This window comes from Leucoraja erinacea, chromosome 19 (assembly GCF_028641065.1).
Source record: "Leucoraja erinacea ecotype New England chromosome 19, Leri_hhj_1, whole genome shotgun sequence".
Classification (NCBI taxonomy): Eukaryota; Metazoa; Chordata; class Chondrichthyes; order Rajiformes; family Rajidae; genus Leucoraja; species Leucoraja erinaceus.
Window position 1 is genome coordinate 22,445,177 of NC_073395.1, and position 27,928 is coordinate 22,473,104.

General features: G+C 41.4%; 2 protein-coding genes across 3 annotated transcripts in view; one reads left to right on the forward strand and one right to left on the reverse strand.

The window, feature by feature from the left end:
* ttc41 (tetratricopeptide repeat domain 41) overlaps nucleotides 1–12,513 on the reverse strand; it is a 44,199-nt gene extending 31,686 nt beyond the window's left edge. For both annotated transcript variants that reach the window (XM_055650631.1, XM_055650630.1), the window contains exon 1: nucleotides 12,274–12,513. In XM_055650631.1, coding sequence (XP_055506606.1) covers nucleotides 12,274–12,322 — 49 coding nt within the window. In that variant the 5' untranslated portion in view covers nucleotides 12,323–12,513. The remainder of the gene's footprint in view (nucleotides 1–12,273) is intronic.
* A 229-nt stretch (nucleotides 12,514–12,742) lies between these two features.
* On the forward strand, nucleotides 12,743–26,667 carry hsp90b1 (heat shock protein 90, beta (grp94), member 1). Its single transcript, XM_055650633.1, has 18 exons — nucleotides 12,743–12,937; nucleotides 13,982–14,069; nucleotides 14,817–14,958; nucleotides 17,410–17,526; nucleotides 19,181–19,512; nucleotides 19,765–19,876; nucleotides 19,949–20,071; nucleotides 20,635–20,751; nucleotides 21,879–22,016; nucleotides 22,752–22,829; nucleotides 23,039–23,104; nucleotides 23,339–23,608; nucleotides 23,754–23,999; nucleotides 24,302–24,438; nucleotides 25,187–25,265; nucleotides 25,792–25,947; nucleotides 26,191–26,307; nucleotides 26,393–26,667. The coding sequence occupies exons 1-18, from the start codon at nucleotides 12,880–12,882 to the stop codon at nucleotides 26,420–26,422; spliced, it is 2,406 nt and encodes an 801-aa protein (XP_055506608.1). The 5' UTR covers nucleotides 12,743–12,879; the 3' UTR covers nucleotides 26,423–26,667.
* Nucleotides 26,668–27,928: the final 1,261 nt, after the last annotated feature.

Here is a 27,928-nt window from a genome sequence, read left to right on the forward strand (position 1 = left end):
AAGACACAAGTTGTAACAGCGTGTGAAAGAAAACTGGCCTCCTCACTAAACATTACTTTTAGTAATGTCTTCTTAAATGTTATCAATTGTAAGCCTATTCACTTAGTGGCTACAAAGTTATTTCTTATTACGCAAAATAAATCACTGTTCAATACTTTCAAATATGTATTTTGAACAACTTGTTCTTCAGATTAGTTCCTATGATGACTGATCCATCACAGGAGCAGAGATTGAGTGGACCAAGCCTCTATTTTCTCGAGTTCAAGAGTATGAGAGGTGGTCGCATTGAAAACTTACTTGTGACATTTTTCATAGCTCCACAGGCTGAACCCAGGGAGGATTTGTCTCCTTGCTGAGGGTCTAGAACTAAGAGTCATGGTCTCAGAATAAGGGGAAGGTTTTTTTTTTGTTTTTTTTAAATATTTTATTTTATTAGAAGTAAGTACAGTCATATGGCACCAAAGTGCCTAATATATATTTTCATAATACATTTTATGTACAACTTCTTTTTTTTTTGTTACATTGAAAAAAGATTAGAATAAGAAAAAGAAGTTAGATAGTAAAGGATAGAAAGATGTGAAATATATAGTGTGTGAAGAAAGAAAACGAGTAAATGAAGAAAGTTGAGAGAAAATAGAGAAAATAAAATAAAATAAAAAAGAAAAGGAGATCATTATTTATAATCTTGACCAACCCTCGTCCAGTCCTCAAACAGTTATTTTTTACAATTGTGTTGCACCATATGATTCCAAAAAAAACGACGAATGGAGACCAACTCGTTATGAATTGGTCTGATTTATCCATTAGGCGGAATCGCATTTCCTCAAGATGAGTGGTGTCCAACATACTTGCAATCCACATTTTAAGCGTTGGTATTGATGTACCCTTCCAAAATTTAAGTATTAATTTTTTTGCTATTATTAAACCATAGTTAAGGAATAGATTTTGAGATATGTTCAATTTATTCCCATCTTCCATTACACCAAATATAATCATTTCAGTATTAGGTTCCATTCTTGTCTTGAATAATTTTGTAAATATTTCAAAAATATAATTCCAAAATCTATAAAGTTTTATGCAGGAAACTAAGGAGTGTGTTATAGTTGCCTTTTGGGCTAGACATTTATCACAAGTGGCGGATATATTTGGATAAAATTTGTTCAATCTTGTTTTTGAATAATATAATCTATGTACAATTTTAAATTCAATTAGCTTATGTCTTACATTAATTGAACATTTGTGAATATATATCAGGTATTTTTCCCAATTAACCTTCGTAATTTTTATCATTAGTTCCCATTCCCACTCTTCTCTAAGTACCTCTGTCGATGGTAGGTCTATATTTAGAATACTATTATATAAATATGATATTAATTTTTGTGAGTCAGCTTCAATATTCATTGCTTCTTCCAATAATAAGGAGTTACTTTTTGATATCCTTGTATATATTTTTTCACGAAATCGCAAATCTGAAGATATTTAAATTATTGGTTGTTTTTCAATTTAAATTTTAATTGTAGTTGTTGGAATGATAGTAGGTTTCCCATTTCGTACATATCCCCGATCCTTCTAATTCCGAGACTTTCCCATTGGTTATATGTCTTATCAATAAGAGATGGTTTAAATAAAGGGTTTTTTGCTATTGGCATTAACAGTGATAGATTTCTTAATTTTAAAGATAATTTTATTTGTTTCCAAATTCTTATTGTACTATATATAATTGGGTTCTTCTTATATATTGTGTTATTCAGTTTTTTTGGGGAGAAGAGAATCGTTCCTATATTACAAGGATGGCAATCCTCCTTCTCCATTTTTATCCATTCTGTCTGTTGGGTAGAACTATCCAACCAATAAATCATATTCTTAATATGCACTGCTCAGTAATAATACATAAAATTAGGAAGTGAAAGTCCCCCGACCTCTTTTGGTTTACATTATTGTTTTTTTGTGATTCTATGTGATCTATAGTCCCAAATATAATTTGTAATGTTAGAGTCTAATTTTTTTTAAAATATTTTGGTATATGTATGTATATACTGAAATAGGTATAGTAATTGTGGTAGGAAGATCATTTTAATTGCATTTATTCTACCTAATAATGATAAGGGAAGTGTTTTCCAAAATTTAATCAGCGTATTAAGTTTATTTAATAAAGGTATGAAATTAGCGTTGAATAATGCTTTATATTTTCTAGTAATCTGAATACCCAAATATTTAAATTTTTCTGTTGCGATTTTAAAGGGGAACTTCAATAAGTGTGTAGGTTCTTGAGGTTTTAATGTCATGATTTTACTTTTGTTCCAGTTTATTCTATATCCAGAAAAAGACCCAAATTCCTCTATTAAGTTTAATAAATTTGGTATGCTCGTTTGTGACTTTGTAATATTATAAAAGTATATCGTCTGCATATAATGAGATTTTATTCTTTGAGTCCCTGGTATTATAGCCCTGAATATTCAGATGAATTCTTATACTTTCAGCCAGGGGTTCTATCATAAGGGCAAATAGCAGGGGTGATAGTGCACATCTCTGCTTATTACCCCTTGATAGTTGACATTTTTGAGATAACATGTTATTAGTTAAAATTCTTGCCATCGGTTTATCATATAATAATTTTACCCATGTTATAAAATTCTCTCCCATATTAAATTTTTCTAGTACTTTATATAAGTATTGCCACTCTACCTGATCAAATGCTTTCTCTGCATCCAAAGAAATAATTGATATATCTTCTTCCTCTACCTGATCAAATGCTTTCTCTGCATCCAAAGAAATAATTCCTATCTAATTTAATATAATACATTATATTAAACAGGCGTCTCAGATTATTAAATGAGTATCTTTTAGGTGTAAACCCCGTTTGATCAGGGTTTATCAATTTACTAATATATTTGCTTAATCTTCTTGCTAAAATCTTTGCTAAAATTTTCTGATCTGTATTTAAAAGTGATATAGCTCTGTACGAGCCCGGATCTTCTAAATCTTTATCTTTTTTTGGAATAAGCGTAATAGTTGATTCTGTTAGTGTTTCAGGTAGTTTGTTTTCTTTAAAAGCATGGGAGTATAAATTAAATAAATAAGGGGTCGTTATCTCCTGAAATTTTTTATAAAATTCATTATTAAGACCATCTGGTCCCGGTGTCTTACCATTTTTCAGCGATTTTATTGTTTCACCTATTTCTTTGATTGTAATTTGAGCTCCTAGTTCCTCTTGTTCCAAAAGGTCCAGTATTGGAAGATTACAGTTATCTAGAAATGTTTTTATTTTACTACCTTCTATTTTAATTTTAGATGTATACTAAACCAAGTGCAGACCCGTTGGGTCTGTTTCCCCATCAGCGTTTGCGGGGGGGGAGGGGGAGTAGGGGCTGCGGCATCACACTCAAATTAACCACCCCCAAACTCACAGGTGGGGGGGGGAGGGGGGGGGGGGGTGGGTGAGAAGAGGGGAGGAGGGGAGGGAGAGAGGAGGAGGAGGAAACATGACAGATTTGGGAGGGAAAGGAGAGCGGGGTAGGGGGGGTGAGAGAGGGGGATGGGGAGACAGATGTGGGGAGGGAGGGGGGAGGAGGGGGAGAGGGGTGGAGGGAGAGACGGGAAAGAGTGGGGAGTGAGAGGGACGAGGAGAGGGGTAGGGGGAAGGGGGCGGGTGGAGAGAGGGAAGGGGGTGGGGTAGAGAGGGAAGGGGGGTGAGGGAGAGAGGGAGAGGGGTGAGGGAGAGGGGTGAGGAGAGGGAAACATAGAAATGAAGTGCAGTAGTAGGCCATTCGGCCCTTCGAGCCTGCACCGCCATTCAATACGATCATGGCTGATCATCCACCTCAGTATCCCGTCCCTGCCTTCTCTCCATACCCCCTGATCCCCTTAGCCACAAGGGCCACATCTAACTCGTCTTAAATATAGCCAATGAACTGGCCTCAACTACCCTCTGTGGCAGAGAGTTCCAGAGATTCACCACTCTCTGTGTGAAAAAAAGTTCTTCTCATCTCGGGTTTTAAAGGATTTTCCCCCTTATCCTTAAGCTGTGACCCCTTGTCCTGGACTTCCCTAACATCGGGAACAATCTTCCTGCATCTAGCCTGTCCAACCCCTTAAGAATTTTGTAAGTTTCTATAAGATCCCCTCTCAATCTCCTAAATTCTAGAGAGAGTATAAATCAAGTCTATCCAGTCTTTCTTCATAAGACAGTCCTGACATCCCAGGAATCAGTCTGTTGAACCGTCTCTGCACTCCCTCTATGGCAATAATGTCCTTCCTCAGATTTGGAGACCAAAACTGTACGCAATACTCCAGGTGTGGTCTCACCAAGACCCTGTACAACTGCAGTAGAACCTCCCTGCTCCTATACTCAAATCCTTTTGCAATGAAAGCTAACATACCATTCGGTTTCTTTACTGCCTGCTGCACCTGCATGCCTACCTTCAATGACTGGTGTACCATGACACCCAGGTCTCGCTGCATCTCCCCCTTTCCCAATCGGCCACCATTTAGATAATAGTCTGCTTTCCCGTTTTTGCCACCAAAATGGATAACCTCACATTTATCCACATTATACTGCATCTGCCAAACATTTGCCCACTCAACCAGCCTATCCAAGTCACCTTGCAGTCTCCTAGCATCCTCCTCACAGCTAACACTGCCCCCCAGCTTAGTGTCATCTGCAAACTTGGAGATATTGCCTTCAATTCCCTCATCCAGATCATTAATATATATTGTAAATAGCTGGGGTCCCAGCACTGAGCCTTGCGGTACCCCACTAGTCACTGCCTGACATTGCTGATTCTATGGGTGAGATGCCAGTTTTTTTTTTTGAAATATTGGAGGGGGGGGGGGGAGAAGGATTTGATTAAAAATGTCTACATAAATACGACAAAATGTAATCAGGAGTTTCTATAAGATCCTCCCTCAATCTTCTAAAATCTAGCGAGTACAAGCCGAGTCTATCCAGTCTTTCTTCATATGAAAGTCCTGACATCCCAGGAATCAGTCTGGTGAACCTTAACCATATAACCATATAACAATTACAGCACGGAAACAGGCCATCTCGACCCTTCTAGTCCGTGCCGAACACGTATTCTCCCCTAGTCCCATATACCTGCACTCAGACCATAACCTTCCATTCCTTTCCCGTCCATATAACTATCCAATTCATTTTTAAATTATAAAAACGAACCTGCCTCCACCACCTTCACTGGAAGCTCATTCCACACAGCCACCACTCTCTGAGTAAAGAAGTTCCCCCTCATGTTACACCTAAACTTCTGTCCCTTAATTCTCATGTCATGTCCCCTTGTTTGAATCTTCCCTACTCACAGTGGGAAAAGCTTATCCACGTCAACTCTGTCTATCCCTCTCATCATTTTAAAGACCTCTATCAAGTCCCCCCTTAACCTTCTGCGCTCCAAAGAATAAAGCCCTAACTTGTTCAACCTCTCTCTGTAACTTAGTTGCTGAAACCCAGGCAACATTCTAGTAAATCTCCTCTGTACTCTCTCTATTTTGTTGACATCCTTCCTATAATTAGGCGACCAAAATTGTACACCATACTCCAGAATTGGCCTCACCAATGCCTTGTACAATTTTAACAGTACATCCCAACTTCTATACTCAATGCTCTGATTTATAAAGGCCAGCACACCAAAAGCTTTCTTTACCACCCTATTTACATGAGATTCCACTTTCAGGGAACTGTGCACAGTTATTCCCAGATCCCTCTGTTCACCTCTGTTCTTCAATTCCCTACCATTTACCATGTAATTCCCTACCATTTACCATGTAAGAGGAGAGAAGTGGGAGAGTGGGGAGGAAGGGGTAGAGAGACTGGTGGAAGAGGGACAGAGTGGTAGGGGAAGGGGGTGGGGTAGAGAGGGAAGGGGGTGGGGGAGAGAGAGATGGGTGGCAGAGGGAGAGAGAGAGGGACACATAGAAACATAGACATTAGGTGCAGGAGTAGGCCATTCGGCCCTTTGAGCCTGCACCGCCATTCAATATGATCACGGCTGATCATCCAACAGTATCCTGTACCTGCCTTCTCTCCATACCCCCTGATCCCTTTAGCCACAAGGGCCACATCTAACTCCCTCTTAAATATAGCCAATGAACTGGCCTCAACTACCTTCTGTGGCAGAGAGTTCCAGAGATTCACCACTCTCTGTGTGAAAAATGTTCTTCTCATCTCGGTTTTAAAGGATTTCCCCCTTATCATCAAAGACCCACACCATCCTGGCCACACATTCATCTCCCTGCTACCTTCAGGTAGAAGGTACAGGAGCCTGAAGACTGCGACAACCAGGTTCAGGAATACCTACTTCCCCACAGCCATCAGGCTATTAAGCCTGGCTTGGACAAAACTCTGTCAGAATGACAGTTAGTGAAGAATTTGAATAATCGCTGAGCGTTCTCTATGGCAACAATGTATTTGAGCATTGGGCATTGTGACATCACACGATGGAACGTTCACCGGGGCTGTGGCTCCTGCAAAGGCATATGTAAATGAATCCATTCCGATTGGCCATCTGTGAGCATCGGGCATTGTGACATCACACGATGGAACGTTCACAGGGGGCTGCTTGTGTAGGTGAGAATCCAGTTTATTTTTGAAATATTGAGGTGGTGGGGGGGGGGGGGGGGGGTAGGATTTGATTAAAAAAACGTACTTAAACACGACGAAATGTAATGGGGAGCGGATACTTAGAAAGAAAAGCGAAATCTCTACCGAAATGGAAAAGACGTCGGCGATTCTGCGTCCGGTTTCGGAGTTGCGGAGCATCAAAGGAAGAAACGCGGCCGGGAGCCGTACATGCAAATGGATCCATTCCGATTGGACGTCCACGAGCATTGGGCATTGTGACATCGCACGGCGGGAACGAATCGAAAGGCAGGAAGGGATCCGTACTGCAGGCGGACTGATTTGACTTTTATATATTAACTAGACCAAGTGCAGACCCGTTGGGTCTGTTCCCCCAATGGTGTGATTCCCCCAACCCAATATTCCACCATGCACCCGTCTCCTCCAATGGAACTGAAGCCGTTGCCAAATGTAAGTTTCCAGCACTCCCCTGCCTCCCTCAATTGCACCTCCCCTGCCTGCTGCAGCAGTGAAAAGTTCAGTGTTCCTGTCTTGCAACTTTGTTTTGAAGTGTGTTGGAAGCTGATAGGAAGGAGCAGCCGTCAACGAATCAAAAGGCAGGAAGGGATCCGTACTGCAGGCGGACGGATGGGTTTGAGTTTTATATATTAATAGATAGATAAGTTTTGGTAAAATTGGGCAAATCTATTATTAATATCTTTAGGTAGTAATAGTAATTCACCTTTCTCTGATTTAATTTTGGTTATAGTATTTTCAGGGGAAGGTTTTTTAACGCAGAGATGAGGAGAACTTTCTTCATTCAGAGGTGCTGAATCTTTGGAATATTCTACTCCAATGAGTTCTGGAATTCCCCCAATATCGTCAATGAATTCATTCTTTTTTGCAGAGTAGGGGAATTAAAAACAAGATGACATATATTTAAGGTGAAAGGGGCAGGGTTTAATACATTATCACTCAGAGGGTGGTGGGTATGTGGAACGAGCTGCAGATGCTGGTTTAAACCAAAGATAGATATAAATTGCTGGAATAACTCAGCGGGACAGATAGTATCTCTGGAGAGACATTTCAAGTCGAGACCTTTCCTCTGTCTGAGTCAGGTACAATAGATAGAGTGAAGGGAAAGATAGAGAATGCAGAATATAGTCCTCAACATTACAGCACAACATTTCCAGACATGTATATTGAGGTACAGTGAAAAGCATCATTTTGCATGCTATCCAATCAGAGCAGATACCTACTGTAAGTTCATATGTTATAGGAGCCGAATTAGGCCTTTCGGCCCATCAAGTCTACTACGCCGTTCAATCATGGCTGATCTATCTTTCCCTCTCAACCCCATTCTCTTGCCTTCTCCCCATAACCCCTGACACCCGTACTAATCAAGAATCTGTCAATCTTCTCCTTAAAAATATCCATTGACTTGGCCGCTACAGTCTTCTGTAGCATACTACACATAAATATAAAGCCAAACTGAAATATAATAAGTAAAGTGAAGGGAAAGATAGAGGGTGCAGAATATAGTTCTCAGCATTACTGCGCAACACTTCCAGACATAAAGTCAAATGAGGAGAATTGGTCTGTACCCTAGTTAATAGAAAGACCGTTCAGAAACTATCCTTGTATGAGACATGATCTGCACGCTGCGATTGCACTGTTTTAGTCAATCTCCAGGGAAAAAAAGCCAATAATTTACCACTCAATATTAAGCAATTACTTACATAATTTATATTTCCTTTAATATAGTGAAAGACTGCTGGGTGCTCACAGGAGTCACATCAGGGTCATTGGCTGAAACACCTTGTAGATCGAATGGTTTCCTGAATATCACGGGTACAGTTGTAACACAAATGAATCAACTTCCATGCAGTCTCCTTGGCAGCACCTACACCACACTTGGGTCAGAGAGCCCCGAGTTGAAATCCGACTCCAGATTCTACAACTAGATATCGATGTTTATAAATAAGGGAAGATAGACTCAAAAAGCTGGAGTAACTCAGCGGGACAGGCAGCAGCTATGGAGAGAAGGAATGGGCGATGTTTTGGGTTGAGACCCTTCTTCAGACTGGGTTGCCCATTTCAGGCAAAGAGGCAAAATCTTTACCTTCGAGGATCATGAAAGTTTGAAACTTCCTTCCTCGAAGGATTATGGAAGCAGTCTGAAGCAATGTTAAGGATAAATTCTTAATAAGAAAAAGATAATAGGTGATAGATGAATAGGAGAATGACGTTGAGGCTACAGAGTCGTGCAGCGTAGGTTCACCAGGTTAATTCCTGGGATGGCTGGACGACATATGATGAAAGAATGGATCGACTGGGCTTGTATTCACAGGAATTTAGAAGGATGAGAGGACATCATACAGAATCATATAAAATCCTTAAGGGATTGAATAGGTAAGATGCAGGAAAAATGTTTCAGATGTTGGGGGAGTCCAGAACCAGGGGTCACATTTTAAGAATAAGGGGGATAGGCCTTTTAGGGTTGAGGTAAAGAAAAACGTCACCCAGAGAGTTGTGAATCTGTGGAATTCTCTGCCACAAAAGGCAGTGGAGGCCAATTCACTTGATGTTTTCAAGAGAGAGATTTAGCTCTTAGGGCTAAAGGAATCAAGGGATATGGGCGAAAAGCAGGAACGGGGTACTGATTTTAGATGATCAGCCATGATCATATTGAATGGTGGTGCTGGTTCAAAGGCCGAATGGCCTATTGCACTTATTTTTCTATGTTTCTATATGCAAAAAAGTAATGATGATAAAGGAAACAGACCAGTGTTAGCTGTATGTTAGATGAAAACGAGTTACAAACATTGATACTCAACAAGACGACTTTGAACCTTATACGACTAAGGTGGGGGAGGGATGGAGAAAGAAGGTATGCAAGGGTTCCTTGAAGTTAGAGGTCAATATTCATACCGCTGGTTTGTAAGCTGCCCAAGCAAAATGAGATGCTGGTCCTCCAATTTGTGTTTGGCCTCACTCTGACAATGGAGGCCTAGGACAGAGAGGTCAGTGTGGGAATGGGAAGGAGAATTAAAGTGTTTGTCAGGTAGACAGGCAGACTGAGCGAAGGTGTTCAGCGAAACGATCGCCCAGTCTACATCTGGTCTCGCCGATGTATAAGAGTCCACACCCAGATACAGTAGATAGGGTTGGAGGAGGTGCAATGTGAACCTCTGCCTAACCTGAAAGGACTGTTGGGGTCCTTGGATGGAGTCGAGGGGGGAGGTAAGGGGACAGGTGTTGCATTTCCTGCGGTTGCTGAGAACGGTCTCTGCGGAAAGCAGAAAGGGGTGGAGATGGGAAGATGTGGCCAGTAGTAGGAACCCGATGGAGGTGGGGAAAGTGTTGTAGGATTATATGCTATATGATGGGGTGGAAGGTGAGGGCAAGGGGGACCGTCCTTGTTATGAATGGGGGGAAAGGGAGCAAGAGCGGAGCTGTGTGATATAGAGACCCTAGTGAGAGCCTCATCTATAATGGAAGAGGGAAACCCCCGCTTCCTAAAGAATGAGGACATCGCCGAGGATCTAGTATGGAAAACCTCATCCTGGGCGCAGATGCGGCATAGATGGAGTACTTGGGAGTAGGGGATAGTCTTTACAGGAAGCAGGATGGGAAGAAGTGTAAGGTACACAAAAATGCTGGAGAAACTCAGCGGGTGCAGCAGCATCTATGGGGCGAAGGAAATAGGTAACATTTCGGGCCAAAACCCTTCTTCAGACTGGGAAGAAGTGTAGTCTAGATAGATATGGGAGTCAGTAGGTTTTGTAGTAGATGTCGGTCAATAGTCTGTCTCCTGTGATGGAGACGGTGAGATCCAGAAATGGTAGAGAGATTTCAGAGATGGTCCAAGTGAATTTGAGTGTAGGATGGAAATTAGTCATGAAGTCGGTGAGTTCTGCATGGGTGCAGGAGGCAGCACTGATGTAGTCGTTAATGCAGCAGAGGTAGAATTCTGGGATAGGGCCAGTGTACACCTGGAACGGGGATTGTTCGACATACCCGACAAAGAGGCATGCATAACTGGGGCCCATGCAAGTGCCCATAGCTAAGCCTTGGACTTGGAGGAAGTATGAGGAGTTGATGGAGAAGTTGTTGAGGGTAAGTACCAGCTCTGCTAGGCAGAGGAGAGTATTAGTAGATGGAATTTGGCTGGTTCTGCAGTCGAGGAACAAACAGAGTGCTTTAAGACCTTCCTGGTGGGAGATGGAGGTGTAGAGTCAATGGAGATCCATTGTAAACATGATGGAGTGGGGGCCTGGAAAACTGAAGTCGTTGAAGAGATGAAGAGCGTGTGAGATGTCTCGGACATAGGTAGGGAGCGATTGGACCAGGGGGATAGGATGGAGCTATGTAGAAAAAGGTGACATTTCGGGTAGAGATCCTTCTTCACTGAGAGTCAGGGGAGAAGGAGACTAGAGATATGGGAAGGCAAGGCGTGAAAACGAATGATCAAAGCGGACATTTGTGACTCGTGACTCTTAGGACCTTTGAATAGGTATGTTACAATACTTACCTTCAGCGGGGCTGCAATTCTGCCACTGGCCGTGTGTGCGATTTTGACGCATTTGGGGGGGGGGGGATTTAAAACGCGTTTTTTGTCCTGGATTATATTTGGTTGGAGTGCAAGCTTTTGCTGAAGAATCGTTCCGACTGCCGTTCTGTGTATATATATTTTTTAAATCACCCGACTCGTTCAGCACTGGAATCATTTTAAAATCAGCTTCTAAAGCCATCAACGCCGACAACGGGGACGGATTTCATGTAGGTGACAGGTAAAAGAAAGCTGTTTATTTTTATGTTTTAAAGTGGTCCTTAAGATGTCTTTAGTTCACATTTTAAGTCGCGAAATGGTGATTTAGTCCCCATACCAACTGCCAGTGTTTTTCATGCTGATATGGGGGTCTAAATCACTGCAAACTGCAACGTTTCAAATGGTCGATTCCAGAAAAAAACACTCGCCAGTTGACTTAAATGGCCATTAATTTACAGGTATTAAACATTAAATTCCTTCCATTTGGCCTATAAATCCATGACAATGAGATTTTAAAATTATGTTATATTGTGAATTCTTGTGTGAATGTTATTTGGACACTTATGCTATTTAAAAATGTTAATCTATTCTTAAGAAATTGATAGATGTTTAGATCTAGTCAATTGAATTTTGAATTAGCTACAATTAGATAACTAACTAATTATATGCTTTAATTTCAAGTCATCTAAGTAAGATTGTTTCATATTTGTTTCAGACTGCTTCAATCTATAATAACTCAAAATGTCTTTTAGTTCTCTTAATTTTTAAGAAAGTTATGGCCATTTGACTGTCCTCGATCACAGCTTTTGTATTAAGTCAATGCAAACGCAATAGGGAACAAGATGCTAATTTCCGAGTATGAAAATGGCCATAACATTTTTAATACTGAAGATATGAAAGTGAATTAGGTGACAAATTAAACTTCTTTTTATGCTTTATCTGATGGGATAAATTACAGACTTGATTTTTAAAATCTCAAAATGTTGTAACATTGCTACTCCTAGGATCATTGAGCATTTATTTGCCCACGCATTGCTGCACATAATTAATTCTTAAGAATAAAATTGCGAACTATGCAACTCGGATCTATTCGTATCATAAATTGATTGCAAGTATATAAACTTTGTTGATAGAAGTAAAGGGCAGGGCTCACCTGGAGGCTTTCTTTCCTGGGCCTCTCGCTGTCCCCGACACCGGAGCATCGGCCGTTACCATGGCAACCGTCTCCCGGGCTGGTTGCTAAGGTCAATGATTGGACAGCAATGACCCGGAAGCAAATGTAGAAGACAAAGGTGAAAATCCAGATTGAATTTTTTTGCGTGAAACGAAATATTTATGACTTCGCCTCGGAAAACTGTAAGGCTTTACAGTGCAACAGTTATAATAACAGTGAAGCGCTTCATCTTGGAGACGGGTTGGTCGCCAATCAGGGCGAGCCACGCTCCCGACGTAGGTGCTGGTACATGGAGGGCGCTGATTGGCCGAGGAGCGTCGGCCGCGCGCGGGCATTGGGGCGCGGGCTTTTGCGTGGGGCGCTGTGATTGGCCGCCCCCTCGCCCCGCCCCCTGCCCCCCTCCCCCCACCCCGCACGCTTTATTGGCCGAACGGTGCCGGGCGGCCGCATTGTGGGCGGCGGGCGGAGCGGGGACAGGTGGCCGCGTGTGTATGTTTCCGTCTCTGTGTCCGGGCTCGAGCTCGAGCAGCATTACTCCAGTGAGCCAGAGTACTTTCCGAGGTGGGAACAACGACGACGACGATAATGATGAAGACCAAGCAAACCTGGTTCCTGGCGCTGATGTGCGCGCTGTTGGCTTTCGGTGAGTCGTGGCGGGTGCCGTTTCTGGAACCTTCCTTCGGTTCTCCCGGATCTTCGAGGAGCTGCGTGGGGGTGAAGGGCGCCTCGAACAATGTGGGGCGGGGAGGAGGGCGGACGGGTGCGAGTAGGGGGACGAGGCGGGGATCGAGGGGGGGACCGAGGGGGGGACGGGGGCGGCTAGGGCATCGAGGACGGGACGAAGGGGGGCGAGGAGGTGGGGGCGGCGGAGGGGAGGGGAACAGTGTGCCTCAGATTTTGAGAGAAATGGGGGAGGGAAAGCTTGCGATGAGACCTCGTGATTGGAATTGAAGTGATTTTAAATTCATAGTAATCCTTCCAATCTGCTCTTCTGCCGCTTCCAATCTGTTCTTCTGCCCCTTCCAATCATAATGGTGCCTCTGCCCTCTCCTCACTCAGATTTGTGACACTCCCTCCCCATTCCACTCCTAAATTTGGTGCCCCTGCCTCCCCTCTGCAAAATGGCTCGTTAGTTCAATTTCTCCTGCAGTTAGCACCCCCTCGCCTCACTCCAGATGTCCCCTCCCATAACTCACTCACCTCTTCATGCCTCCTTGATTGTGATTCCCCAGAGATCCTCAGTGCCCATTACTGTAGACACTATTATTGTTTCACTCACCAGCAGATCTTACACTCACTGTTTTGGACAAAATGAGCATTGTACACTGTTTTTCCTTCACTCTCCCTTCAAAAAAAAAGGTCTCTCACTCTGCTTCCTGCCCTAAGCCTTTTTTCTTTTGTGGGTTGAAGTCCTAGCCCTTTGAAAATATAAACACATATTCAATCAGTTCAGTGGCTGTGAAGAGCCATGACTTCAATGATTGTTCAACCCCACTCTTGAGAATCCGATGGTGGAATTGGAGAGGAAAGATATGCTTCCTTTTCTAATTACTACACCAGCCTTTTAGGGTTCTGATTTCTTGGTGTTTCAGGGACGCTGTCTTATAATGGGCAATCCCTTCACTGCAAATCCTGGTTATTGAATTTTGTTCTGTGACTTTTCTAAAATGAACATTCACTTTTCCAGCTTTTGTCAGAGCAGAAGACGAAACGGTGGAGGAAGATCTTGGGAAAAGTAGGGATGGTTCACGAACTGACGATGAAATTGTTAAAAGGTGCTTTTTTTTTCTTTTCTGTAGAATGTCGCCGGTGTGTTGTGGACTGTCACAATTTTAAATCCCACCCATGACAGATTTCACTAAATGCTGCCAATTAGGCTGACATTGCCCCAACCCAAAGAATTCACTAACTTGGCAAAAAGGGGGAACTCGTTCCCTTGAAGGAAGCAATCTAATGAAACATGATTGCCTGTTGACAAATTGCCCATCTTAATTTTTATTATTGTCGCCCATGTTTTGAATTATGCTCTTTTAAGTGACAAGAAAATCTGTACACTTCAATGTTGAATATAAAAAATCACTTGATTTTATAGCTCTTGGAACTGCTCAAAAAAAATGTTTTGTAACAAAAATGGGATGTTGAGTGATTTGTCCTTGAGTATTGGCTTGGACAATATTTTTGGCCATTTATATGTACATCATGTTATTTTCAAATGAATTCTTATAACATGTCTATTGTGCCTGTTCTAGGTCTAAGTTAGAATTTATCCATTATAATTGTTATCATTTGGAATTAATCTCGGGCTGTGAAAAAATCTGCACAATGTTATGCACAGTATCATGGTTTCAATCGACTGGCTCCAAGCCAATTGTCTTCAATTAAATTGACCAAATCCTGGATGTAATGAATTTGTATATGTTTGGCTGCAATAGATCTTCTGTAAAGTATTTTGATCCATGTTGGCTGCTGTATATTGGATGAATATGTTGATCACATTTTTATCCTTTTTTGTTTATTCAAAGGGAGGAAGAGGCTATTCAGTTAGATGGATTGAATCCGGCTCAAGTTAAAGAAATTAGGGAAAAGGCAGAAAAACATATGTTCCAAGCAGAGGTGAACAGAATGATGAAGTTGATCATTAATTCACTATACAAAAACAAAGAGGTGAGTTTCAATCATTGCCATGCTAATTTTTGACTGATTTCAAATATTTGAGGCTATGTTAATTGGCATTTATGTTCCTGCACAAAATCAATTATCTGCTATAGTAAACCCAAAAACATTTTCAGCAATACTTCCCAAACCTTTGCCAAGGAAGAAAAACTATTAGATGCATGCCACCTGTCTGCTTCTATCCAAGTCGCATCATGCCAGCTTGGAAAATATTGGATCCGACCCTGGGAATTCCCCAATCTACAGCATGGCTGCTCAGCATCACCTTCAAATCAACAAAGCTCTGACCATTGGTGTCATTAGTGAAGATATTTCTGTTGAAATTGTCACCACTCAGTAGAAATGTCATCATGGACACCAGTGGCCAAAGCTTTGTTGATTTGAAGGTTGATTTTGGCATTTTTGTCAAAGCTGCTATTTCCCATCGTTAAAGAAGGAACTGCAGATGCTGGAAAATCGAAGGTACACAAAAATGCTGGAGAAACTCAGCGGGTGCAGCAGCATCTATGGAGCGAAGGAAATGGGTAACGTTTCGGGCTGAAACCCTTCTTCAGATTTCCCATCGTTAATTGCGTTTTGTATTTGGGAATTCCCGGGGTCGGATTCAATGTTGCTGGGATACCATTTTTACAAGTGGGCAGGATGTAACTTGGAGAGAAGCATGCAGCTGGTGGTCCTGTGCATCTAATACCCTTGGCTTCTTTGGTAACTGTTTGGGAAGCGTTGCTGGGTTTAGTTAAGCTGTCCTCGTGGTCTGCTGATCGTGAGGAACATTTCAATTAATGAATGGGGTAACAAGTGCTTTGTCGTGCATGTTATGCAAGTGGGAAGTATTCAATCACTGTATCGACGGTAGAAGGTCTTTGCTATGCAAAGATGCAAATCACTTGTTGAGAAAATAAAATTTTCCTGTGGTTGGTTGGTCACACTCCCTCCACTGGGAGGAGCACTTTTTATAACTTTGTCAGCACCTTTGTGTACTTTGTATGCAAAAACTGGAATTCTCTGTACCTCGGTACAAGAGACGATAAAAGTATCATCATCTCTAGAAGCTAATAAGAATAGGACATTGAATAGGGATAATACCATTGAATGTCAATAATGGTAGGTTATCTTGTTGGATATGGTCATTGCTTGCACCTAGTTCAACAGGGTTATTCATCTGGTGCGGAGTGGCTGCGCAACTCTGGCTGCAGCGGCTCACCGGCAGTCCCGTTTGTGTTTTTTGTGTTTATTTTGTTTTGGTTAGTTTAGTTTGTGTTTTGGGGGGGGGGGGGGGGGGGTTGAAACGGGGTTTGCAGTCTCTCCCTGCGGGGGAATGCAACCTTTTTGTCGTATTCCCCTTCTCTGCCTCCGTCTGCAATGAGGCCTAATGGAGCTGACGACCTCGAGGCTCCGGAGGCAGTCTGTCAGGACTCGCCCTAAGCTCGCTCCTGTGAGGGTGGTCCGGCTCAGGGCTGGAAGAGGTTGGGATGCTGCCGTGAGGGCGGCCAGCCCGAGGGTGGAATGAGGCTCCCGTCCGAGTGGCCGAGCTCGGGGAGGTGCGGCGCTCGCAGCCCGAGGGAGGTTCAGCACCCATGTTGGGGCGGCTCGGCCCGAGGGAGAAATGACGCCCAAGTCGGGGTGGCCCGGTTCTAGGGAGAAGCGACGCCCATGTCGGGGCAGCCCGTGCCGGGGAAGAAGCGGCGCCCATGTCGGGGCGGCCCAGCCCGAGGCTGAAGACGGTGCAGTACTCACGTGAGGGCGGCTGGGACGGTGTTCTGGCGGTGGTGGCCTGAGTCCGGGGTTCGGCCGCGGGCCAGTGGCTGCGTCTGCAGGACTGGTGGGCGGCAGCTTCAACCACCCCGGGCCGCGGTGTTTCAGCCGCGGGACTGATTTATAACATCGCCCGGGGGATATCGCCTCAGCGCAGAGGGAGAAGAGGAGTGAAGAGACTGCAGACCTAAGACTTTTGCCTCCATCACAGTGAGTTGATGCTGGGTGGACTCACTGTAGTGGATGTTAATATGTGTTTATTGTTGTTTTTATTGTATTGTGTGTATGACTTCTGCAAATTCGTTCAGACTTCGGTCTGAATGACAATAAAGGCTATCTAATCTAATCTGTGGTGCAAAAGTTATCCCCGTCTTGGCCTGTATCTGCATATTGCTAAGCTTTCAATTGCATGCATGTGTTACATTGAGTTATAAATTGCATTTCTGTGCTGTACACAACAGTAAACATCCTCACTCCCAACCTTTGTCAACGCAGGGTCATGTAGAAACTGAAGATTCTTCTGAGCAGTGCGGATTAGGACAAAGCAAGTGTTGCTGCACTAATGGCAATAATTACTTCCTTGTTTTAAGATTAAGTTACTGTTAGGGGAATGTTGGGAAGAGCATATGTTGAATGTTCAATTGAATATTTGAATGGAGGATATCTAACATTTCTGATTATTGCCAGATATTTTTGCGTGAACTTATTTCTAATGCCTCTGATGCTTTGGACAAGATCAGATTGATTTCGCTAACAAATGATACGGCATTACATGCCACAGAAGAGATGACTATCAAGATAAAGGTACAATTTTAACTATCTAAATGCAGTTTCAAATTACACTAGGTTCATTTATTCTGCTCTAGTATAAGTCTTTCAGTCAATTTCCAGACTATTGAAAATGCGGCTGTGAAGGGTTCATGGCAGAAGATGCCTGCAGCCCCACAGCAGCTAGTAGATCCAACTGGTATCCCAGACAGTTCACATGTGGAGGCTGTGTACAAATCAGGTGTTTGTAATCTGGGAGACCCTGTTTTATCCAACACAGCTGAAGCCATTTGTTGACATCCCGTTTGTTCAGCTTCAGTATAACCGTTGTGCATATGGTATACAATACGATAGAACTTTATTTATCCCAGGAGGGAATTAGATCTGCCAATAGTTATAAAATACAAAATACATAAACTAAAATTAAAGTATAAAGGATTAGGGATGTGCACGAGTTGTACAGTTTGACCAATGCCGCCATATTCACTGTTGTGTGCTGTGGCAGCAGGGCGAAAACCGCAGACGCCAATAGGATTAACTCATCATGAAAGCTGGCTCTGTCCTGGGGGTGGATTTGGATTCATGGGAGGTGATCTTGGAGTGGAGGATGCTCCTCAAACTGAAAAACATATTGGACAATACAGCTCCCACCCCCCCCCCCCCCCCCCCCCCCCCCCCCCCCCCTCCATGACACACTGGTCAACCTGAAGAGTACCTTCAGTGACAGACTGGTTCCACCAATCAATCAATTTTATTTGTATAGCACATTTAAAAACAACTCGTGTTGACCAAAGTGCTGTACATCAGTGCTGGTACTAATGTGGTACATACAATTGTACACCAAGATGCAGTACAGAATGCCACAGGAGATCCTTCCCTGTCGCTACCACAGATTGGTAGAACATCCACAGCATCTAACTGCAGATGTTGAAGGAGTGGAGCCTTCTCAAAAATTACAGCCGGCTGTCCCTTCTTGTGCAGGGCCTTGGTGTTCCTGGACCAGTCCAGTTTACTGTCCAGGTACACTCAAAGGAATTTGTGCCTGGTAAACTGTACCTCCATACCATTAATGGAGACGGGGATGTTCATCTCCTAACGTCCACCACTAACTCCTCAGTCTTGTTGGTGTTGAGTTGCAGGTGATTCCTCCCACACCACTCAACATAGTAATTGACTGCACCTCTGTATTCAACTTTAGAGGTATAGATGCTTATACCTTCATTTGCTTAAGTAGGCAGATCAGATTATGGTTTTAGTTCTGTTTTCATGTGAATGGTGGCCTGCATCGCCTAGAATTTACAGTATCAGTCTTTCAGCATCAAGATAAGTACATAATAAAATAGGAACAGAAAAGCTTGGTCCACTGTTCAGTGTGATCATGGCTGATGTGCCACTGACATGTTTGGTTTGTTTGGATTCAGTGGACTGAAGGGTTAATTTCTGTACGACAACTCAACAGCAACCAGATGCAAGCAGGGACTTGCACAAATTGCCATAATTACTGCGACTATAAACTTCAAAAGTACTTTGACTAAGACACCGTAGGATGATCTAAGTGATGTGGAAATATATATATAAATACAGATCTTATGCAGGACACTAGTTGATCTTGTTTAGGCACCTTGCAAACTTGTGTTTAGGTGTCTGAAGTATTTATCTAGCTATGAACATTGGACTTTCTTTTACCTAGGCTGACAAAGAGAAGAACATGCTTCATGTCACAGATACAGGTATTGGCATGACTAAAATGGACCTGATTAAAAACCTGGGTACAATAGCAAAATCTGGAACAAGTGAATTCTTAAATAAGCTAACGGAGATGCAAACTGAAGATCAAACCACCTCCGAATTGATTGGTCAGTTTGGTGTTGGATTCTACTCTGCTTTCTTGGTGGCCGATAAAGTTATTGTCACATCCAAGCACAATAATGGTACACAGCATATCTGGGAGTCTGACTCCAATGAGTTCTCCATAATAGAGGATCCTCGAGGAAATACTCTGGGACGTGGTACTACTATCACGTAAGTGAAAGACCCGTTTTCAATTTATTCTGAAACCGATTTAGATTTGGAACATTTTTTATGGTACAATTGCGAGAAAATCTCTTGTCATAGCAACACTTTATAAGGACTGTCTAATACTTAAATTTAGGTAGACAGTGGCTGGAGTAACTCAGTGGTTTTACCCACTGAGTTAACTGATCACTTTGTGTTTCTGGTATGAACCAGCATCTGCAGTTCTTTGTTCGTAATATTTCAATTTGTTTATTGTAGGTTAGTCTTGAAAGAGGAGGCATCTGACTACCTTGAACTGGAAACCATCAAAAATCTAGTGAAGAAGTACTCTCAATTCATCAACTTCCCAATCTATATCTGGAGCAGTAAGGTAATCCTAAATTGCTCATTTGGATAGTGATTTGGTAAACCTATAGTTTCTATAACAAACTTCTGATTATAGACAGAAACTGTGGAGGAACCAATGGATGAAGAGGAAGCCAAGGAGAAGGAAGAAAAGGAAACCGATAGTGATGATGAGGCAGCAGTTGAAGAAGAAAGTGAAGAAAAAGAGAAAACAAAGAAGGTATAAAACTTTTGGCCAATGCACATAAACTAGCATGCAATTGTTGAAGTACAGATGCTCTGGCATGTGATTCACTTAACGTGGTCCATTGCGCATGCAGAACAAAATACAGACGGCTGATGTGTGCCAGCAGCTGGAATAGTCCTGAATAACCATTGGTCAGGAACACGAGTAGGGGGTTGTGGGGATGGGAGTCGCTGGGTTCATTGGAAACGTTCGTGTATTGTGTAACATCTTTAAAAACTGAAATGGGTCTATTAAGAGCAACATCCAACAATATGGAAAATCTTAGTCTGACATTAAAGTCCCAAGGAAGATAAATGAACTGGATTTTTTATTGTACTTGATTGGATATGACAGAGATATTTGGGCTGAGGTGTGGTTTTAACGGCAGCTGTATATGTCTGAAACTGCACCCCCATGCATCAGGGTTTCATTTTCAGGAAAATTGAAAATTTTTGATGGCTTGTGAAACCATGGGTAGATGAGCTGGATGCCATAACCAAACTGATGTGCAAGAGGGACTCTTAAGAATTTGTGTCCCTATATTGTCACAATTCCAGGTTGAGAAGACTGTCTGGGATTGGGAGCTGTTGAATGACATCAAACCCATCTGGCAAAGACCAACTAAAGAAATAGAAGAGGATGAATACACTGCCTTCTACAAGACCTTTTCTAAGGTAACATTTAAATATTTCCATAAATATTTTTGCGTTCTATATTTACAACCTCAACTTGGACAAATTCTTGGAGTGTCTTCAATTTCAGTATTTTAGAACACTTAAAGTTTGAGCTACAGGTATAGATGATAACAAAATTGAACAGAAATTTTAGTGAGAGCAGAAAGGCAAGAAGTTGGATAGTTTGTAGTAAGTTTTTAACAGTTTGGGCATAGTGCACACCTGGAGGTCATGGAGTTGAAATGGAGGAATTTGTGTGGGCAATATTTTTAAATGATGCTGTAAATATTTAATAGGTCTTAGCATCTGTTTACCTTTTTGGGGAATGATGGGTTAAGATCAGGAGTGATTGACATTGTTGGTGTGATCATCTGTAAAAAGATGCAGACTGCTTTATGAAGGAATAAAATTGCTTTTGTCAATTGTCGAGAAGTTTGAGTGACTGGTCATTTTCTGTATGGCCAATGAAGATATGTGAACCAATGTCATTAAACATTGAGAAACGGGTAGTTCTGATGTAATGCAATAGTTGAGTTTCTAAGAAACCAAGCACAATAGAAAATAATTTGTCAATGGGATAAGGTGATAGCTTTATACTCTATAAAGCAGGCACTTTTCCTGCTAAAAATAAAGATCTTCATAATAGCTGTTTATTGTTACTGCAAGCTAAGATCCTAAAGGTTGTAGGTTATAGTACTAGAGTTCATTGATATGCAATCAGTGGAAGTAACAGCTGTGTTCTTTAGACACAATATCTGGACACTGCAGGGTGGTTACTGGAAACAGTTTTCCCCAGGTGGTTTATGCAAATCTACTTTTTTGCTTGTCAATTTCCAAAGTAACTTGAGTGGTTCTCTAGTTCCCAATTGAAATTTCATTCTAACCAGTTTGCCCCGTGTAAAACATGTTCTCAACTACATTGGTTGTTACATCCAATTTGCATTATGATGTTTTGTCATAGAACAACCTGTGTGCGCAATACATATTTAATTTGGGTACCATTGACACTTTTCCCCTGATGTTCCTGAAAATGATTGTGCAGACTGTCTGCACAGTGCGTGTTTGGTGCCACAAATGTAGAACGCCTGTGAAGACACCAAACATTTAACAAGATTTCTTTATTCTAGGACACAGATGATCCAGTTGCTCATATCCACTTTACTGCTGAAGGAGAAGTAACATTTAAATCTATTTTGTTTGTGCCTAAAACTGCACCCCGTGGTTTATTTGATGAATATGGATCCAAAAAATCTGACTACATTAAGGTATGCTGCATTAGCAAAAAAAATTATCTACACAGATTTTGTCCTACTTGCCAGAATTGCTATCAGTATCATTTGGTACTAGTTAAAATGTTGCCTTGGTTTGCTGTAGTTGAATGATGAAATTAGAACATCCAGGAGGTTTATGCACTGACTGGCAGCGTGGTTTAATTGAATTGGTCAACAGTATTGATATTTGCATCTGGTTCTAGTGCAGATGTACAGTGAAAAGCTTTTGTTGCGTGCTAGCCAGTCAACAAAAAATAATGATGACAATCAAGTCATCTACAGTCCAGATACATGCCAGTTTTCTGTCTCAATATTAACTTCTAACACACACAATTTCTCTCAAACAACAAACAGAAATTTGACGTGTTCCAAATGCATAAGTATTGTGCTGCTTCAAATTCCGAAGCTAGTCAGCAGTGAAGTGGTAATGTCCAAGAAAGCTATATGCTCATTACTTTTGGTTTAAATGTATCAATGACATTTGTTGAGACTGGGTTAATCTTGTATAACTTCAATCTCTAACTGTATACCTTGATTAACGTTTCTTGAATGCTTAATAGAGCATCTACGGGTCTCTAATTCCAAAGAGCTGCAACTCTGCACAATAGTTAGATATTCTGAAACTGGGGTCCTTTGGTTTTGGATGTATTCTGCTCTGCTAATTGCTTTTAATAATTACCATGGGTCAAATTGCCACCACTGCTAATCAATAGTTTCCCCTTTTTCTAGCTATTTGTTCGACGAGTGTTCATCACAGACGACTTCCATGATATGATGCCAAAGTATTTGAATTTCATCAAGGGTGTAGTAAGTATTCAAATGATACATTTGTGGTCTCTGGTAAAAAAACAATTACCAAGAACAAAACTGATTTTTGTTGTACCTAACATTATTCCACAATTAGTGTACAAGTAGAGATCCATAACCTGTCAAAATTATTTTACTTCCCCGATTCATACACTTTATGTGCGCACTAGTATTTTTGCAGCTGCTTTTAACGTTATTATTCTCCACAGGTGGACTCTGATGATCTGCCTTTGAATGTCTCCCGTGAAACTCTGCAGCAGCATAAATTGCTAAAGGTGCTGATTATATAACATTCACATTAACTATTTTAACGCACCGGTATTGGTAAAAGTTAAATTGACAATGGAATTAGGTGTAACTGGATTTTCAGAAATCGAGCTCTTTATTTGATTTAAAAGTAGGCAGGTTTTAGTCTTTGTACTATTCTGATATCTTTTGTGCATATTGTTGCAACAGCACATGCCATTATTGTGTTACTGAAGATTGATTTTTCTATTTATCTAAAATAGGTAATTAGAAAGAAACTTGTGCGTAAGACCCTAGATATGATCAAGAAGATTGCAGAAGAAAAATATGAAGAAACCTTCTGGAAGGAATTTGGGACCAATATCAAGTTGGGTGTTATCGAGGATCACTCCAATAGAACACGTTTGGCTAAATTGCTACGCTTCCAATCTTCGCACCATGAATCCAAGCAGTCCAGTTTAGAACAGTACCTGGAAAGAATGAAAGAGAAACAAGACAAGATCTACTTCATGGCTGGAGCAAATAGAAAAGAGGTGATGGCAGATAACATTTAATAATTAGTTTTGGATGGTTACATACAGTAAATCGACCACATTTTTAATCTTAATTTGTTTTAAATAGTTTTGTATTAAAAACTCTGCCTAATTTATGTAAAACTGCAAAATAACTTTTTTACAGGTTGAATCTTCTCCCTTTGTTGAAAGACTGTTGAAGAAGGGATATGAAGTTCTCTATCTTACAGAGCCTGTTGATGAATACTGTATCCAAGCACTACCTGAATTTGATGGAAAGAGATTCCAGAATATTGCCAAAGAAGGATTGAAATTTGATGAAAGTGAAAAGGGAAAAGAAAGGCATGAAGCAATGGAGAAGGAATACGAGCCACTCTTGACTTGGCTGAAAGACAAAGCCCTGAAAGATAAGGTATATGATTAGTTTCGTGTGACTATTCTAGTTGCTCAGCTTTGACATTTGAAGTTAATGTGAAATTCACACCATAGTAAATCAAATCCATGTGTGAGTGGGGAAAAAAAAACCTGAGACTTCACACCAAGTGAAGGCTTCTAAAAGACGTTTTTCTCATTTTTAAATGCAAGGTTATTGCTGTTAGGTGACTGCTATTTCAGAGCGATGTTTTAAAATGTTGCCATTGATTTCAATATTTAGGATGTTGACTTGATCCACTCTCCAGGTAACAAATTAAAACTTATTTTTGTTTTCAAAAGATTGAAAAGGCTGTCCTGTCCCAGCGTCTCACTGATTCGCCATGTGCTCTGGTGGCCAGTCAGTATGGATGGTCTGGTAATATGGAGAGAATCATGAAGGCCCAGGCTTACCAGACTGGAAAAGATATCTCCACAAAGTAGGTTTGATTTTAGTTTTTCAATAGATATACATCCTAACTGTTATGAACTTAAAGTTCCATAAGACATAGGAGCAGGATTAGGCCTACTGAGTCTACTCCACCACTCAATCATGGCTAATTTATTTCACCCTCGACCCCATTCTCCTGTTTTCCTGCAGCTTTTGATGTATACTAAACAAAAATTTAATGAATAACTCCAATACTAGTGCAAAAAAAAAAGCCCAAAGTCCTTGGTGCCACCACCACCACATTATTTATGAGACGTAGGAGCAGAATTAGGCCTTGTGTCCAATTGAGTCTGCTCTGCCATTCAATCATGGCTGATCTATCTTTGATATGATGCCAAAGTATTGCCCTCAATGCCATTCTCCTGCCTTCTCCACAACTTTGATGCCCTTGCTAATCAAGAATCTGTCAATTTCCACTTTAAAAATACCCAGTGACTTGGCCTCAACAACTGTCTGTGACAATGAGTTCCATAGATTCACCACCTCCTGGCTAAAGAAATTCCTTTCTATAGAAATGACCTTTTATTTTGAGGCTGGGCCCTCTGGTCTTACTGTTGTAGTTGCAACGTTTGAAAAATAATGCTATAATCAAATCCGTTTTGAGTTACAATATACAGTCCATGCTATAGGCTCTAACCCCAATATGTTCCTTAAACCTAAAATTATAGTTGGAGAGGGTAGTGAAATGATTTTGATATTTGCTAGACAACTCCTCATACATGTTTTAACTCTTGTAGTTACTATTCTGGCCAAAAGAAGACGTTTGAACTTAATCCAAGACATCCTTTGATCAAGGAAATGCTGAATCGAGTTAAGGCAAGTTTATTAGGAAATGTTGCTGATGCAGGAAGTTCCTTTGTCAAGTTATGGGGTGTGTGCTCCAGTACTCTTCAGTTGTGCTGTTGCCCGTTATAAAATGAACTGTTTGGAAGGGGATTTTGAAATCTCGCCATTTTCCCCAGCACAAATTTCCCCCTTGGTTTGAATAGGCCAAGTAATGGCCAAATAGCAAGCTACATATTATCCTGATGCAATGCTGGAGTAACTCTGTCAGTACGGGTAAGGGTCCACAAAATGGTCTTTCTGGACTGACCTCTATCAGAAAGCCCTGGGAAATGATGAAAACATGATGGGTGAGGACTGGGGCTAGGTGTGGAAGGAGGCTCTGAGGTACAATGGGAGAGGGTGATGGAAGTTCAGAGGAGGGAGGTGTATTGTGCTGAATGGGTGGGTTAGATTTAGTTTCTAGTTAATATCAATCGGCTTGACTTCAAGTAATACCCAATGACTTTGGGTAAATTTACATGAGCTATAGACTAATGTGGAAACTCCTTTTAAACAGGATATTGAAGATGATATGACTGCAACAGATCTTGCTGTAGTGTTGTTTGAGACGGCCACGCTACGTTCTGGATACCAATTACCAGATACTAAAGAATATGGTGATAGAATTGAAAGGATGCTTCGTCTAAGTATGAATATAGATCTCAATGCTCAGGTGAATCATTAGATTTGTAAATCCATACTCTTAACTTCCTTTGATACTACTTTGTCTTTGAAATTCAATTTCTCAAGCATTTAGTCACGGTACCTTGTAATTTGTCAGCATTGTTTGAAACTCCTTGTGACATTTAAATTGATACATCTTACTGTAATTGTATTGGAACATCTTCTCATTTGTCAATTCAGTATAGTGTTGCATTGCACATTGAAGAAAACTGAATTGCTGTACCCTCTTTAGGTTGAAGAATATGAAGAAATTGCAGATGATGAACAAGAGGAGGGGAAAGATGATGAGGCGAAGGAAGAGGATGCAGAGGAAAGTGAAGAAACTGATGAAACAGAAGAACAGACAGAGGTTGGTTTTGTTCATATCTCACTTAATCTTTGGGTTCATGACTTGGATGAAAGTTTATGAATTTTTTCCTTTACATCAATTCCAGGAGTCCACAGATGTGAAAGATGAATTATAAGGGATTAATACTGCACTTAATCTGCTTTGATGTACAGTACTCGGGATATGAAACCATTGTGCAGAATGTTGAAGAACAAACAATTCATTTTCGTCGCAAAAAGGTAACGGTCTGGGAGGGCAAAGGAGTTTTGTATGTTATTTACATTCCTTGTGGAAGTGAAATGACTGTAAATTTGTAATATTTAAAATGACAATTTCTTGTGAAACGTCATGTAAACCATAATAAAACTTTTCCACAAACTTGTTCAAGCTTGTTTGACTGCTGATTTGATATTATAGTTGATATTAAGTTTTATTTTAATGTCTGCTGATGTCAACCCTACCAAGATGCTTGACTTTTTTCCCCTTTGGTGACATCAGACCCTTCCTGTTGTATTGGAATAACTCCACCCTTACACCACAAAGCATGTGAAAGGCAAGCAACATACATACCTATTATTCAGCTTAGTGCTAGATTTAGGGTTGTCTGTTCTTCCAATGGGTTGAGTGCTGAATATTTTACTCAGTGATGCCACACATGTCTATCTTTGGTAAAGTGGTCAGTTAACTGCACTCGCAGCCCATCAGCTAGTAATCCTACCCTCCAAACATTTAATTTGGCTTATTTGTGGTGAATTGGAAAAGCATCCTACATGCATTGTTTTTCAATTGGTCCAATTAGGCAGCCATAAAATACCGAGTCTTGATCATGCGTTTGGCTTGACTCTCTCCCCTCGACATCTTTCTTTGTTGGAGAAGAATGGTCAGATTTAAGCCATGGTCATCTCAAATGTTTAGGTATGATTGTCTCACTGATTGGAGATAGCCTTGCCAATGCCAACATGATCCAGGTTTTGATTAAGTTATGAACCTGACATTGGAAACACGTGAAATTGGTTGTACAGAGTCCTTTCATCGACCCGAAATGTCACTGTTACGACTCCCGAATGCAGGTACTTCAGAGCCGCGTAACATAATTCAAAAACCAGGTTCAAGTTCAAAAATAGTTTTAATTATTCAATGGAACACAAAACCCAAACTTGATTCAAACAAACCAGCCAGGGATATGGATGGACTAACAAACAATTAAACAGTGCTCCAGCCAGCCATGTAATGGACCGTCGAACCAGAGACTCTAAAACCTGCCTAAAGAGATATAACCCTGAAACAAAATACACGAAAACACTAAGGTCAGCCCTTACCCGTCCCAATTCAATATTTGTTAACAAGTAATGGTGAAAGTACACAAAGTTCTATGCCATGTGGCCAGGCCTTCCTCAGCTCACACCAGCAGGCTGCTCACAAGTCAGGGTCTACGCAGAAGAGAGAGAATCCTGGGAAACTCTGGTATTTAAGCTTCAGATGAGTCACCGTCACCTGACACAGCTTGGCCAATCGGGTACAGGAGCCTTTAACCCCTTGATTCCAGACTCGCAGCCATGAGGCCTGTACTCGGGAGAGAAACGGAGACAGGTAAGTACATAGCATTCACCAGGGGGGGGGGAGCGCCTAACAGTCACCCATT